Source organism: Molothrus ater, chromosome 18 (assembly GCF_012460135.2).
Source record: "Molothrus ater isolate BHLD 08-10-18 breed brown headed cowbird chromosome 18, BPBGC_Mater_1.1, whole genome shotgun sequence".
Taxonomy (NCBI): domain Eukaryota; kingdom Metazoa; phylum Chordata; class Aves; order Passeriformes; family Icteridae; genus Molothrus; species Molothrus ater.
The window spans coordinates 3564878-3579726 of record NC_050495.2 but is presented as its reverse complement, the minus strand read 5'-3'; the positions used below and the strand labels follow the sequence as shown (position 1 = coordinate 3579726).

Genomic DNA, 14849 nt, shown 5'->3' with positions numbered 1-14849 from the left:
AATGCATAAAACAGAAGGGAATTGCATTAGCTTCAATAAAAAAAAAAAAAAAAGAATTCAATTTCATAAATATTATCCAGTGTTAAAATGCATTGATTTCCTGGGAAAATGTATTGGTCAGAGGTAATTTACATTGGTTTGGATGGGAACGTCCCGGGGTGTATACATATGTATTAGTTTAGTCAAATGTGTCTGAGCACAGAAAAAAACACCGGCTGGAGCAGAGGATATTCAGAAGGAGCAGGCACAGCACGAGCCGGCTCTGGAGCATCCCAGCCCTCCGAGGGGGCTGTGCCTGGGGCTGGACACCCCCAGGCCGGTTCTGGGGGTGCTCAGGCCCGGCGGTGCCGGGATGCTGCCGGGATTCCCGGGACACGGAGCCGTTATCAGCCCCGGGCAGGTCTGGCTCAGGCAGAGCACGCGCCCGGCACAGAGCAGGGGTTAATCAAATCCTTTTGACTCCATTTTTTATCGAGCTCAAGAGGGGCCGGCCTATTAATTAGAAAGGCTTTTTCATGTAAAACACAGGCTCTTTCGCAGATAAGAAGGGACGATGCTTGATTTTGCCGTGGCACAGATCCGTGTGTTATTCCTTGACATCCATTCACAGGCTGCAGCCACTTCCCACAGCTCTTTTGTTCACTACAGGGCTCCAGAGGCAGGTTTGTGCATACAGACATATTCAAAGCACTCAGGTTTTCCTGGGGGCCGACAAGCCCCCCAGTATCCAGAGGAGGAGAAGGATGTGATGTGCCTGGAGGCGCTTCCATCTGCAGGCTGGACCAGGATCCTCAGGGGAGAGCAGGATCTGGCCCGTGCAGCACAGAGGATTTCAGCTGACAGCAAGAAGTGAGCAGTGGAGCAGATGCAACGCCCTACAAATCACAGCAGAAACCCTGGCAGCCATCTGCACCCCGTTCCCATCCCGGATTTCTGTGCCACCCTCTGCACCCTGACCCTTCAAAGCCCCCGACCACAACCTGGCCAACACCACGGAGAGACACGGGTCTGGTTTCTTTCAGGCTGGGTGGGTAAAAATGGTTGTTCCTGAAAAAAATAACATCCTGGGAGGCCTCCACAGCTCCAGGGTTTCCTGCTGTGCTGCGCCCAGCACGGACACGGAGCCGGGGATGGGGACGGGCAGAGCCCGGGCGGCTCCATGGCCAGTCCTGTGAAACCACCACACATCACTTCCCTGATGCTTATGGATTTTTCCTTAATGCCACAAATTAAGGTAATTGGGCTCGGCTGGACGATGAATCCAGCTGAACTTGGCAGGATGAGGGAGCGTCCGTGCCGAGATTGATCCCGCTCATCCCCGGCTGTGCCCGGGGCTGGTCCTGGCCCCAGCTCTGCCCCCGCGGCTCTTTCTCCTGCCCCTTTTTGCTCACACAGACCCCAAAACACATCCTGAAATCCCTTCCCTGAGCTGCAGCTCCATCCAGGCGAGATGGTCATTCCCGCATCAGGAGTTTTTCTCCTCCCCAGCAGTTTTCCCTACACGCTTTCCCCACTGAAATCTCCTGGAATTGCCTCCTGCAATCCTGCCCGTAACGCCATCCTCGCTGGCACGGCGGTGGCAGCCGGGCGGGCGAGTGCCAGGGATTAAACACGATATTTGTGACCTCCGGGAGAGCAAGGGCAGCGTCTGGGCAGAGCCCGGAGTTCCAGGGATCTGGTTTCACAATGCCTTTTGTTCCCGGCCCTCCCTGCTCGCCCACCACGCTCCTGGGCGTGCGGAGGGGACAAAGCCGGGCAGCGAGGCCAGCAGCCCGCACGGCCACCGGGTCATGGCCATGAGCTTGGGGGGCTGCCGGGCATCCTTGGGGCTGGCAGCACCATTCCCACCCCAGCGTGAATCCTCCCCCAGCCTCATCCCGGGCAAGGCGGGAGGGAGCGGGGATGAAATGAACGGGCTGAAGACAAAAGGGAACCGCCCGGTCCCGGCAGCCACAAGTCCTGCTAGCAGACATATCAGAGGTTTTGTGGGATTGCTGCCCGTGGGTTCCTCGGCTCTTTCTGCCGAGCCAGAGCCCGGGCAGTGCGAGCGTCATCCCTGCAGGATGTGTCCCCGGGACAGAGCCCTGGAATCGGGAGGGTTAAATCTGCGTGTCCCAGGGGACCGGGGCGAGCAAATGCTCGGCTTAAGTGGGTGACAGGTGCCTCGGTGGGGGTGACACATGAGAGAGGAGCTCTTGGTGCCCGCCCGGCTCAGCATCCGCCTCCGGGATGGGGCGGCAGCTCCGGGGATGTCCCCGCTCGGCCACGGGCCGGGTGACCTGGGAGCTGCTCCTGCTCCGGGAGCATCCCAAGGGAGGCGATCCACGGGCTGGGAGCCGGAGCCGAGCACCAAGGGGCTCCCAAAACCGCCTGGAAGCACCGAGGAGAAACATCCGTGTCCCAAAGCTTGGGGGATTCTAGCAGGGGGTCCCCTGGGGCCAACCCCTCCCAGCGGAGGGGACAAGCCCGGCGCCAGCCCGAGTGACAAAGGCAGGTGGGATTGTCCCCAAGCATCCCCGGTGTGGGAGCTGGGGGCCACCGGAGCTTGGTTAACCTTGAAACCCTGCCGGGCTCACATGTCACGTCAGCCGGTGACAACAACAAGATTAGAGAGAGAGAGGGACAGAGAAAGGCAGAGACAACAGGGTTGGGGGCGGCCAAATTACCTATTACAGCCAAAAGTGGGCATGGGGCTATTTTTAACCCCGAGGGGGGTGTATTTATTGTTCCAGCCGGGGGGAGGGAGGGAGTGCCTCTGGGACACCCCTCACGGTGACATCGGCAGCTGAGCGGAGCCATGGTGAGTACTGAGAGAGCAAGAGAGAAAATTAATTTGATTTTTCACCAGAATAGCTTTAATGGGCAGGGGGCAAAGGAAGGCAACAAGGAGTTGAGGGCCAAGGGTCTTGTCTGCCTTGGAAAGAGGGAGAGAAAACTGGGGAGCATCTGGGTGGATCAGCAGAATCTCACAGGGAACAGAGAGGTGTCCCCCATGCTAGCAGAGCTTTCAAAGGAGGGCAGATGGCTTTAGGCTCCAAATGCCATTTTTCTCTTTTCCCTTCCTTGGTGCAGTGAGAGGAAGGGCCGTTCTGTGCCCCCAAAATCCTCCTCCTGACAGACCCCCATGAGGGGAAACAGCTGCAGGAGCAGGCACTGGAATGAGGGATAATGGGCTGGGTGGGACAGTGAGGGGCTCTTCAGTCCTCTTTAGAACACACATTGACCCATTTCTGACTGTTCCAAGCCTCAGTGCAGGAGGAGGCAGATTTTTAATTAAGCCATATTTTAATATCTGCACAGCAGGGTAAAGAAGCACTGACCAACCACAGCCCTTATGTGCAACCTCAGCAGTGCTCCCAAAACCAGGGTTCCAACGGGGATATCTCACCCCAGAGCTGACCCTTTTACCTGCCTGTGGGAGAAGTGATTTCCCTCCTCATCTTTCCTTGGACCTATTTGGCTAAATTCGCCAGGAGCTGAAATTTAAGCAGGAATCTTAATGCCCCTCAGTATCCCAGAGCTGCAGGGAGAAACCACCAAATCCCCAGGAAAGAGAACCCCAGCCCAGAGCTCCCACCAGGGAGTCATGAGTAAGAACAGGGCACTTCCACGCTTTAATCTCACCCCATAAAAAGCCAGTGAGCTAATGGTGCATACCTGGGCTCCTGCAGGCACCCAAGAAAGCCAAGAAGAGGATTGAGGGTGCCAATTCCAATGTCTTCTCCATGTTCGAGCAGGCCCAGATCCAGGAATTCAAAGAGGTAGGTGGGTTTGGTGGGAAGGGCCGAGGGTCCTGGGTGTGATGTGACCTTCAGCTCTTTCCTTGGTGCTCTCAAGTGACAGCTGGCTCACACCAGGAGGCAGCAGGCCTGGTTTTGGGTCGTTTTATTTTAAAAGTGAGAATAACAACTCAGCGACACCGTTAAATCTGGCGAAGCCCCCAAGCTCCCAGGAGGCAGATTCCCTCAGAGGATCAGCACATCCAAGGGAGCTGGGGCACATCTCCCAGCTCCTGCCACCTGCCTGGCCAGGAGCTCTCAACCCCTGCATGGCAGGCACGTGGTCCTGTGCAGATCCCAGTTCCAGGGATAACTGGCCCCAGTTGGAGGAGCTGGTGGCCCAGGCTGGCCTCTCTGCCTCGTGTCATACTGGAGTGAGAGGGATTTGGCCAAGGAAAGGGTTTGTACAACTCTGGGGTTTGGGTTGCCATCACCCCAGGGTGCTGTGAGGGATTAGGGTGAGTGGGACCCCCAGAGCCCATCCTGTGAGGATTCAAAATGCCCTTATCCCATCCAAGCTGAAAGGAGAAGGAGAAAGGTGCTGAAGCCTTTGCAAAGGCTGACAATTGTCCCTTTCCCTGTGCTCCCTGCCCTGCTCCTGTGCTTCCAGGCCTTCACCATCATGGATCAGAACCGGGACGGCTTCATCGACAAGGCAGATCTGAGAGACACCTTTGCTGCCCTTGGTGAGCCCAGCTTTGGCAGCCTCCCCTCCCCTCCCCAGCTTTGCCAACACCAGACCTGTGAACTGAGAAACAAGGCAGGGTGGGGCATTTAACCAAGCCCCTGTCATTCACCTGATCTCCCATTTTGCCAAAATCCTCCTGATCCCAACCCAAGGCTGCCAGCCGGGGAGATCCCTCGTGGGTGACCTGGAGCAGCTCCCACAGCAGCGCTGGTTCATCCCCTTGGCACTGGAGCCACTCCTGGATTACACAGCCCAGCACTCCCTGCCTTTCCCAGTTCATCCCCTTGGCACTGGAGCCACTCCTGGATTACACAGCCCAGCACTCCCTGCCTTTCCCGTGCTTAGGAGCACCTGGCTGTGCCCATCCCACGGCATCCCAGGGCATGTGGGCATTAAGGGGATTTAGGGGATTTGGGGGAGGCTGTGACACTGCAGGCTTGGCTCTGCCATCAGAGGTCAGCATGAATCAGCAATGGAGCTCCAAGGACAACCCAGCCTCGGGGGAAAGGATTGTAGGTGTTCAATCCTGTTTGCTTTTGGTGCTGGGGGACACGGAGAACCCCAGTGCTGCTGGTCTTGGCCCAGACATTCCAGGGAGGGCTAAAAGAGGCTGATCCATGGGGCAGTGAGGCAAGGAAGCAGCACAGCTCAGTGCTTTCATCCTTTTCTGTGACCCTGGAGCCTGAGAAGCCAGAGCTGGAGATAATTCTCTCACCTCACTGCTGCTACCTCCATTCCTTGTCAGAGGTGGCTCCCCAGGAATGTGCTATTTCCCTTCAGTGGGGGAAAATCCCCTAGAAAAGGGTTCTGTGGTGTGTATTTTTAGCCCCCAACACGCAGAGCAGGACTCAGATCCATGACTGACCCATAGCTGCTCTCCCCAGGGCGCCTGAATGTGAAGAACGAGGAGATCGATGAGATGATAAAGGAGGCACCGGGCCCGATCAACTTCACCGTGTTCCTCACCATGTTTGGGGAGAAGCTCAAGGGTGAGAGGGCACCTGGGCAGCTGGGAGTGCTCACTGGCCCCAAAACTCCTGCTGATTTGCAATACCAACCACCCCTAGGTCCAGAGATCCAGATCTTATCCCACGACTCCCCAAACTGTTGGGGGTTGTGAGATGGTCTCTGTGCCTCAGTTTCCCCAGGCATTTACAAAACCCAAATGGCTGTGCTGCTGCTGCTGCTGCTGTCCCACAGGAAGAGGGGACAGCTCCTGGAGCACCTCTGAGCCTGCTGACACCAGCAGTGCCAACAGGGGCCCCCCTGCCTACAGCCAGACTCTGACCCATCACCCCATCTGGCTGCACCCTGAGTCACATATTTAACCCAAGGAATGCAGATCTCCAAGAGGCTGCAGGGCCCCAAGGGCTGTGCCTGGAGCTCTATAAATACCCCCAAGATTAGATAAATGCCGGATGCCGGAGCGGTGGCGACAGCGCCTGCTCTGTGCTCACACCACCACCCTATGGCTGCTCCTCTACGTGCCACCAGCTTCACTCAGGTCTCCAGCTGCAGGGCCAGCATTCCTGCAGGGGCCCCACTTTCCCGTCTGCCCCCCATTTTTCCCCCGAGGCTGGGAGAAGCAGGAGGTTGCCGTTGGTTTCCTCCTTTACCATCTCCAACGGCCGTGGCTTTGTCACCCGCAGGTGCCGACCCGGAGGAGACAATCCTGAATGCATTCAAGGTGTTTGATCCAGAGGGGAAAGGCCTGAAATCTGCCTAGTGAGTGCAGGGGTACCTGGGGCAGGGAGCGATGGGGGTGTCCCCATGAGGACCTGCCCAGTGCTCACCACACTCTCTTTTTGCAGCATCAAAGAAATGCTGATGACACAGGGGGAGAGGTTTTCCCAGGAAGAGGTATGATCTCCTCCCCACCTTCTGCCAGCCTCCCTCTATCCCAACAGACCCCATCCCTCCTCCCAGCCCTCCCATGCCACCTTTTGTCACGGCTCTTCCCTGGCAGATCGATCAGATGTTCGCTGCCTTCCCTCCGGACATGTCTGGCAACCTGGACTACAAGAACCTGGTCCATGTCATCACTCATGGTGAAGAGAAGGACTAGCCCAGGCTCAGGGCTGGGGCAGGCACAGCAAGATCACCTCTGCCTAGGTCACACGGGGGTTCCCTTTCCTCTTCCCCTGGAGAGGCATGTGCCTGGGAATTTGGCACGGGAATGGCATTCACATTAAAAGGCCTTTTGGCAAGAGGAAACCCAGCTGCTGGTGTGAGCAGTGCTTGGGCTTGCGTGGTGTGGGAGCCCTCAGACCCTTCCAGACCCTGCTGGCCTCAGCACCCCAGACCTACTGCACGTCACCCTCATGTGTCCTCAAGTCCCTCTGCCTCCCACTCCCACTCCCAGCCCCGAACCAGCCTGCTCCACACTGGGCTGTGCCCATCCCACCTGGTCCCAGGGCCAGCACTGAGCTCAGCTTTCCTTTAGGCAGCAGAGAGTTGTCAGATTCTGCCAGTTTAGCAGGGAACACCTCACGAGCACACTCATTCCCTGCACCCCACCTGCCAGGCCCTGCCCTCGGGCACGGTGCAGGATTGGCACCGTGGTGCCCCATCTCTGGCTGTGGGGAGTGCCTTGGGTTGTGTGACAGGGATGTCACCCTCTGCTAGAGCAGCTGATCCCACCCTGGCTGCAGGTGCTGTCAGCAGTGGGTGAAGCCATGCCAAAACATCACCTGGTGAGGTTCTGAAGCCTGTGAAAGGTGTTGGGCTCCTTCCAGAGCAGGAAGATGGAATGATGTGTAGGATGCAGAAGCTCAAGAATGAAACAGCTTCTTTAATTCCCTGGTGGGCTCTTGGACCCTGATGGGCTCCTGGAGCCTGATGCACTGTGTGATGTGAACCTCCTCCTCCTCTTGCCCGTGCTGGGGGGCCTGCTCACCTCCTCCTGCTGCCTCTGGATAACGAGCTCATGCAGCTCAGCCCGGCCCAGCGGCTCTTCCACTGCCCAAGAGAACAGCCATCCCATAATACACCCTTTTACAGGCCTCACACCCCTCATACACACTTTCACAGGCCTCACACCCCCCGGTGGGGCAGGACAGGCTGGAAGGGATGCTCTGGGGAGGACATGTGGCAGCAGGGCTGGGCCAGGCAGCCACGGGGGATTGGGAGCGGCTGCTGCCCAGCCATGGCCCCTCTCTCCCCACTCCCTGCTCACCGGTTTTGGGGTCAGTGGTCTCCTCCAGGTCTGGGGGGGCCGGGCAGAGCTTGGCCCTGTCCATGGTCCAGAGGAGGTTGGAGGCTGCCCGGAGGGGGCTGACGAAGGCCTGGGCGCGCTGGGTGCGGTCGAGGGAGGTGTAGCGCAGCAGGGACTCCCTCAGCAGGAACTCCTTGACCTTGTTCTCCACGGGACCTGGGGGGAAGGAGCCACAGTGTCCCTCCCACAGTGTCCCCTGCAGCAGGACCCTGCCCAAAGCCAGCCCTGGCTGCCTGCAGAGCAGGGGATCCACTGGCTTCCCTCAGGGCAGCCTGACTCCCTGGCTGGGTCATGGAATCGTAAAATCACAGAGTCGTCAATGTTGGAACAGACCTCCAAAATCATCAAGTCCAATACTGAATATTCCCTGCCTGGTAAAGCATACCACCAAGTGACACATCCCCTTTATTTTTGGAGCACTTCAAGGGTGGTGACTCTACCACCTCCCTGGGAAGTCTGTTCCAATGCTTGACCACTATTTCAGTGAAGAAATTTTTCCGAATATCCAACCTGAACCTCCCTCCTAGTGCAATTCCCCTTGTCCTCTTGCTGGCTAGCTGGAAGGAGAGGCCAACCCCCATTGCACTTCAGCACCCAGAGCCACAGTGAGGCTTTGGGGATCCACTGGGATTTTGAAAATCCAAATTAGCTCCTAAATTTTCTGGGAATTTGGCATTGCAAATTCACTATAGGGCACGCATGACTGATGGGAGAGGGGAAAACAAAATCTCAATTTAAACACAGTGTGAGCGGGTGGTGCACAGGACTTCCCAGGGTGGTGGCACAGGAAGATGGGCAGCCCTGACCTACCAAAAACTGGCACCAAGCTGTCCCCAAGGGGCTTCACGATCTTTGTGGTCTCACACTCCATTGCCTTCAAGAGGGTCTCAATGCGAGACTGGATCTGTCCCAGGAGTTGGCTGCTCTCCTTGCATTTGTTCTCATACATGTTGGCTTCCTCGGTGGTCTCTGCTATTTTTGCCTACCAGCAAAGGTTTTTGTGTCACAAAGGTGTCACACCAGCCCCTCGCTGATCCCACCACCCCAGTTCCAGTCTGGAGAGAGAATCACAGGATGCCAGGATGGGTCAGGTTGGAAGGAACCACAGTGGGTGGTTTGGTCCAACCTCTCCTCGAGCAGGGTCATCCCAGAGCACAGGGCACAGGATTGTGTCCAGAGGGTTCTTGAAGGGTTCCAGAGGGTATCTCCAGCTGCCCATGCCGGCCCAGGGCTGGCAGGAGCCCCACAGCCACCCTCTCACGCTGCAAAACCTTTGCAGGACCCTTTTCTCCCCACACCTCTCCAGCCACTGGCCAGAGCAGCATTTACAGGACCAGACTCCCTGAGACAAGTGCTGGGACACACAGGGATGTGCTGCTCTTCCAGAAGGAATCCATGGCCACCATACCTCCAGCTCCTGCAGGACCTGAGTCTGGGTTGTCTCTGCCTGCTCCCTCTCCATTGTGATGGCCTCCATATCATCCTGTGGGATGGGAACACCAGCACATGGGGTGGGCACCGATGGAACCCCTCCTGACCCGCTAGATGGAGGCTGGGGACAGCCCAGGGAGCAGGGACACCTCCAGGGAAACGCAGAAATCCCGGGAAATGCTCCCAGCTCCCCGGGACCCTGCAGTGTTTTTGCTGGGTACACGGTGGCAGCATTGAGACGCGTTTAGCTCCAAGAAAACAGCGGAGTTTTGGCTTTGGCTGCTCCTTTGCATCCCCCTCATCCTCCCTGTGTGGCTGGATGCGGGCAGTGATGAAGGACACTCGGGAGAGGACAAACCCACCCTGCCCCAAAATCACTGCCTGGAAAAGGCAGGAACAGACCTGGATCGCCTGGATCCTCTGCCTGAGACCCTCGTTCCTGACGTTCAGCCTAATGGCATAGTTAAAGAGGATGAAGAATCTCCTGTCCTTTTGAAGGAACTCCTCCAAGAAATCATCGATGTCTCCGTCCGACAGCTCCATCAGGCGCTTGTAGGCCACCTCATAGCTCTCCTTTTGGCTCCTTTTGGCCCTCTCAGCTGCCTCAAAGGCTGAGAAAGAGACAGAGAGCCGTGGTTGCCCTTTGCAGAGCCTTCCCTGCAGTGCTGTGGGGTTTGGTGCAGGGCTGGGGCAGGAGGGAGCAGTGCTGGAGGGGCAGAGGGAGCCTCTTCCACCAGGAAACTAAGCAGGGATGTCATGGGAATGGAGCAAACACCATGGATTCCCTCCCAGGAGGACAGAATTATTAGATTAGATTAGATTAGATTAGATTAGATTAGATTAGATTAGATTTTAGGAAGAAATTCCTCCCTGTGAGGGTGGTGAGGCCCTGGCACAGGGTGCCCAGAGAAGCTGTGGCTGCTCCATCCCTGGAAGCGTCCAAAGCCAGGCTGGATGGGGCTTGGAGCAACCTGGGATAGTGAAAGGTGTCCCTGCCCATGGAAGGGGTGGAACTGGATGAGTTTTAAGACTCCTTTCCAACCCAACCTGTTCTGTGGTAAAAGGAGCCATGGTTGCACACAGGAGCAGCTCCCTGTCCCGAGGGCACCCCAAGACACTCGGTCTCACTCAATTATCACTGTTCAGCCTTTTTGTTTGTAGGGTGAAGGTTGGGTGGGGAGGTTGTGGGCAGGGCAGGCTTTCTGCCTTTGGGGTGCAGTTCTATAAACCACCACGAGCAGCCCAGCCCCATCAACTCCGCAGATTTCGGGTTTGTGGTCCCGGTGCCACAAATCCTCCTCTGTTACCTTCTCTCTCTTTGGCCTGTTCCTTCAATACAGAGAGGTCTGCACATTTGCTGAGGAAGAAGTTCTTCAGCCTGGTCTCCTGGTGCAGGGCACACTTCCTCTCCAGCAGCCTGATGTTGTACTGGATGGTTTCCCTGTAGCGCACGTCCCGGATGTCCGAGATCCGCCCCAGATCCTCCATCCTGCACACGGACAGCAGCTCTCACACCTTGTGTGTGCACAAGGCTCTGTGTTCCTGGCCACTCCCAGGAGGGCCAGGCCTGCCAAAGCCCCCTGTGGTGCTGTGCCCGTTCCCAGATCTCATCTGGATGGAGTGGAGTCAGTCCAGAGGGAATTCACAGCCACTAACACAGATTTTTGTGAAGTTTTGTACTTGGGCATAGTACCCAGCTCAGGTGGGACTCAGAAAAAATTGGCTTCTCCGTGGGGCTGTCCATCCCATCCAAAGAAACATCTAGGACAGATGGAATTAAACACCCTGGAGGTACCAGTCTCCCCACACTGACCAGGCACCCAACCCTTAGCACCCAGACCCAGATGGGAGTGGTGAATCCTCCCTCTGAAGCCTCAGCTGGTCTCTGTGTTTGAACACTCATCACTGGCACCACCCAGCAGCCCCAGGTTGTGCCCAGAGGGCTGACAAGGCCCCGTACCACTGCTCATAGTCCTCTGTGGCTTGCTCGATAGCAGCCTCCAGCAGTTTGTTCTGCTGAACCAGGCTTCTTTCCAGCTTCCAGTAGCAGTTGTCATAAATGGCTTTCTGGATCTGCAGGCTGGCAGTCTCCTCTCTGAGCTTGTTGTTCCTGGTCATGATGGTGTTGTAACGCACAGTGACCTGGGGAGAGCAAAGCAAAACCTCTGGAACTGGTGGGGAACTGGGGAGGTGCAGGTCGCTGCTTAAAGACCTTGACCAGGGCAGGGTCAAACACAGCCCAAGAGATTTGAAGCTGGCCCTGCACTGTCCTCCTCCCCAAGAGAGGAAAGGCAACAGAAGACCAGGTTGATCACAACAGAGACCTGGAGCTGGCTTTGTCCAAGACAAGGTGGCTCCAGGCAGCCCAGTTTGATCACAAAGCAGGTGCAGACCTTCAGGCCTCTTGGCACAGCCCAAGTGCTGCATTTGGGTCACCAAGCCTGAAGGAGCCTTTGAGATATTCTGGGAATGATCAGGCCAGGGGAACAAGCCAGGTGCTCCATGAAGCTTGTGTCAAACCAAACACATTTGCACCACTGAGCTTTGTCCTGACCACAAAGGTCCCAGGCCCCTGTGTGACCCCACACACGTTCTCCAAAAGTCTCCAAAATGTTTCCTTACATGACTCAGACGCATCTCCAGTAACTCAATCTTCTTCTGCAGGTGTTTGTGGCTCTTTGCTTCCAACTCCCTCCAGTTTGTGTCTCTTTGATTCACTATCTTTTTTTCCAGCTCTACAACCTGCACACACACACAGGGAAAAAAAAAACAGGAAGTATAATCTCCACCCCTACATTCTGGACTTTTGTCAGGACACAGAGCCAAAGAAAATCCCCTCTGTTGATCTGAACTACAGCAACCCTGTCATTAATGAGCTCTCAGTTATAGGAGCAGCTTTAATCCCAAAGGATCCCACCCTGCACATGCAGAAACATGAACTGTAACTGGGAATGGGGTTTTTTTGTGTCATGAAAGAAGTGCAGCTGTTTCTGGAGGGAGCTCCAGCAGGTGCTGAACATGGCACAGCAGCACTTTGCAGAGTGGAAGAGGCAATGAGGATGGGGCTGTGGTAGAGGTATTGTGCTGGCCAGGCAGGGATCTGTGCAGTCCCTCCCTGGGAATGAGTGGAGGAAAACTTCTGCCAGAAGTGGGGAGATTCCAGAGGAAATAAATGCATGGAAGAGTGAAGCAGCTGGAGAATGGTGAAGCGGGGGGCAGGTGGGGGAGGGATGACTCAGGCAGGTCAGAGTTATCATCATCCCTGACAGAAAGCTAACCCTGCTGGGAAAGCTCTGCAGCACCTCCAGCAATGGCAAACTACCCCAGCATGTTCCCTGGAGTCCAGCTTGGGCAGCTGGCTCTGAGAACAATGCCCAAGGGAACTGTCACTTCCATAGCCCACGTTTCCCTTGGCTTCCCACCTCACTCCTGCCCAAACCCAACCAGATCCTCAGGAGAAGGGATGGGGCATCCCTCAGGTGATGCTGTTCCTGTATTTGCCACACCTCAGACAGCACTGTTCCTGTTTTACCTCTTTTTTAGGAGAATAAAAAGAAGTGAAGGGAGAAGGAGAGGGGTGTTTGTGCCCCCAGGGTGGTGTGTGCCACCACACAGGGACTGGTGCAGGGACCAGTGGGACAAGGTTGAGAGTCCAACCTCACTTTTCCAGTCAGTGCTGCTGACTTGAACGGGAGCCTGGTTCTATTTGTCACTGTCATGTGCCACTTGCCAGGAGGAATATTCCAAGGGCTGAATTAAATGCGTTCTACACTGAGGAGTTTCAGCCACAGGTCTCACTCTGTGACTCTGCCCTGCTGTGCTCAGGCAGGGAACAGTCCAGATGCTCTCACCTGCTTGGCCAGGTCAGCTAACTGGGCTTTTCTTTCTTTGATCAGGGCATCATTCTGCATCCTGGTCTGCAAGAGGCTTCGGACCTTCATGCGATTTCTGTTTTCCACCAGCACACTGCTTGGTGAATAGATCTGGCTCAGCGTTAATGTCACATGTCTGTGCTCTTGCTTCAGATCAGCTATTGCTTTTCTGCAAAAATGGAAGCAACAAATGACATTTAGCACATCCCATCTGCCAGGGCAGCTCCTTGCCCCTCCCCATCTCTGCTCTGTGGTCCCCAGATCTCTTCGTCAAAAAGGGATAGCAATCCCTTGATTGCTATCAAAAAAGAGGGAGCAATATTTTGTATGGGCAGATGAGATAGGACAAGAGGGAATGGACTTAAGCTAAAAGAAGAGAGATTGAGATCAGATGTTAGGAAGAAATTCTTTGCTCAGAGAGGGGTGAGGCCCTGGCACAGGGTGCCCAGAGAAGATGTCCCATGTCTGGACGTGTCCAAGGCCAGGCTGGACAGGGCTTGGAGCAACCTGGGAGAGTGGAAGGTGTCCCTGCCTGTGGGAGTCCATAAATCTGTGACTTTGACGTGGAGGAACTTCCCAAGCTCCAGGCAGCCAAGCAGAGCTGTACTCACTCCTGAGCCTGCATTTGCCGCCAGATATCGGCATCGAAGAATTTCCTCTTGTGGGCCTCATGATGGAAATTAGTCTGCAGGTGCCTGATCTCCACTTTAGCCCTTATTTCCTTCTCCTTTTCGGGGAGATCCAGGTCTGCTGAGGCTTCTCTCCTCTGCCACAGACAAGGGAGGGTTTGGTCAGTCGAGCAAACGCAGCTGGCAGTGGCAGCAGCTGAGCAGCAGCAGCTCCAGCTCTTCCCTGGCACCTGAGATCTCCATCACCACCCAAAACACACAGTGCTGGCTGAGCTGGAGCCAGCACCTCCATTCCAGGACAGGGAGAGACCTCCACCAGTGAAGAGGACAGGTGATGGCAGGTTGTCACCTCTTTTATCACCCAGCACAACAGCGAGGACCATGTGAGTGAGAATCAGAGCCACTGGTGCTGGGGACATGGATGAGCCCAGGAGTGGAGCAGGAGTGCTCCTGTCCCCTGACCATCAGAAGGTGACTTCAAGCTGTGAAACTGCCCAGCAAGCAGGCACTGAAGGCAGTTAGACCCACCACTACCTGTGTCCTCAGCTGACTCAAATTCCCCAACTCTGCCTCTTCCAACACCCAAATCTCACCCAAATCTCCTCATTCCTGGCAGAGGAGAAGCAGCCCCAGTGCTCCTCAGCACCTTGCTGGCAGGAGCAAACCTGCTGGATGTTTATTTCCATGGCTAAGATCCCCACAGCAGATCCTCCATAGTCCCTGTGAAGCTCAGCTTTAGTTTGTCCTTCTATTTTACCTTCATTTTCCCCGTCCTACTCTGCTGGTTGCTCTGTAGACAGCCTTGGGAAGGGAACAAGTGAAACTCTGCAGGCACAGGATTGCTTTCCAAGGAAAGAAATGAAACAGGAGTAATGGGGTGGCTGTGTCCTCCTGCCCATCCCTCAGCACCCGCTCGCGTGTTTGGCACATGAGGAAACCATCACAGATGGCTGCAAGAGGAATAAAAGGAGAGCATTTCTGGTGATGTCATCGTGAAATTATCGAGTTTTATAAGTAGGGGAAGAACAGATGGTTTGAGCTATTCCATCCCATTCAGTACCTGGGTTTCCATAGAAATTCCAGCGAGGCCAGTCCCCCCCACCCTGTGCCTGCAGAACACCTGGATTCAGCACCCCTGTCCCAGGAGGGCACTAGAGTGGACCCTGCAGCCCTTACCCCCAGAGCTGGTCCCCAGCAACCACACTGCAGTCCCTTGGGTGTCCCTGTGTCCCCTGA

The 14849-nt window shown here is 55.8% G+C and overlaps 2 protein-coding genes across 2 annotated transcripts; one reads left to right on the top strand and one right to left on the bottom strand.

Moving 5' to 3' along the window:
• Positions 1 to 2687: 2687 nt before the first annotated feature.
• On the top strand, positions 2688 to 6532 carry MYL2 (myosin light chain 2). The gene is given in 8 exon segments (XM_036393321.2): positions 2688 to 2739; positions 2742 to 2800; positions 3672 to 3761; positions 4390 to 4465; positions 5352 to 5456; positions 6117 to 6192; positions 6279 to 6327; positions 6434 to 6532. Coding segments are annotated over 8 exon segments (606 nt in total).
• A 726-nt stretch (positions 6533 to 7258) lies between these two features.
• On the bottom strand, positions 7259 to 14299 carry CCDC63 (coiled-coil domain containing 63). The gene is made up of 11 exons (XM_036393412.1): positions 14207 to 14299; positions 13596 to 13750; positions 12964 to 13153; positions 11735 to 11854; positions 11073 to 11254; positions 10420 to 10601; positions 9515 to 9723; positions 9090 to 9164; positions 8492 to 8663; positions 7643 to 7837; positions 7259 to 7425 (listed from the first exon to the last, which is right to left on the bottom strand). Exons 1-11 carry the CDS (start codon positions 14297 to 14299, stop codon positions 7259 to 7261), a joined length of 1740 nt encoding a protein of 579 aa, XP_036249305.1.
• Positions 14300 to 14849: the final 550 nt, after the last annotated feature.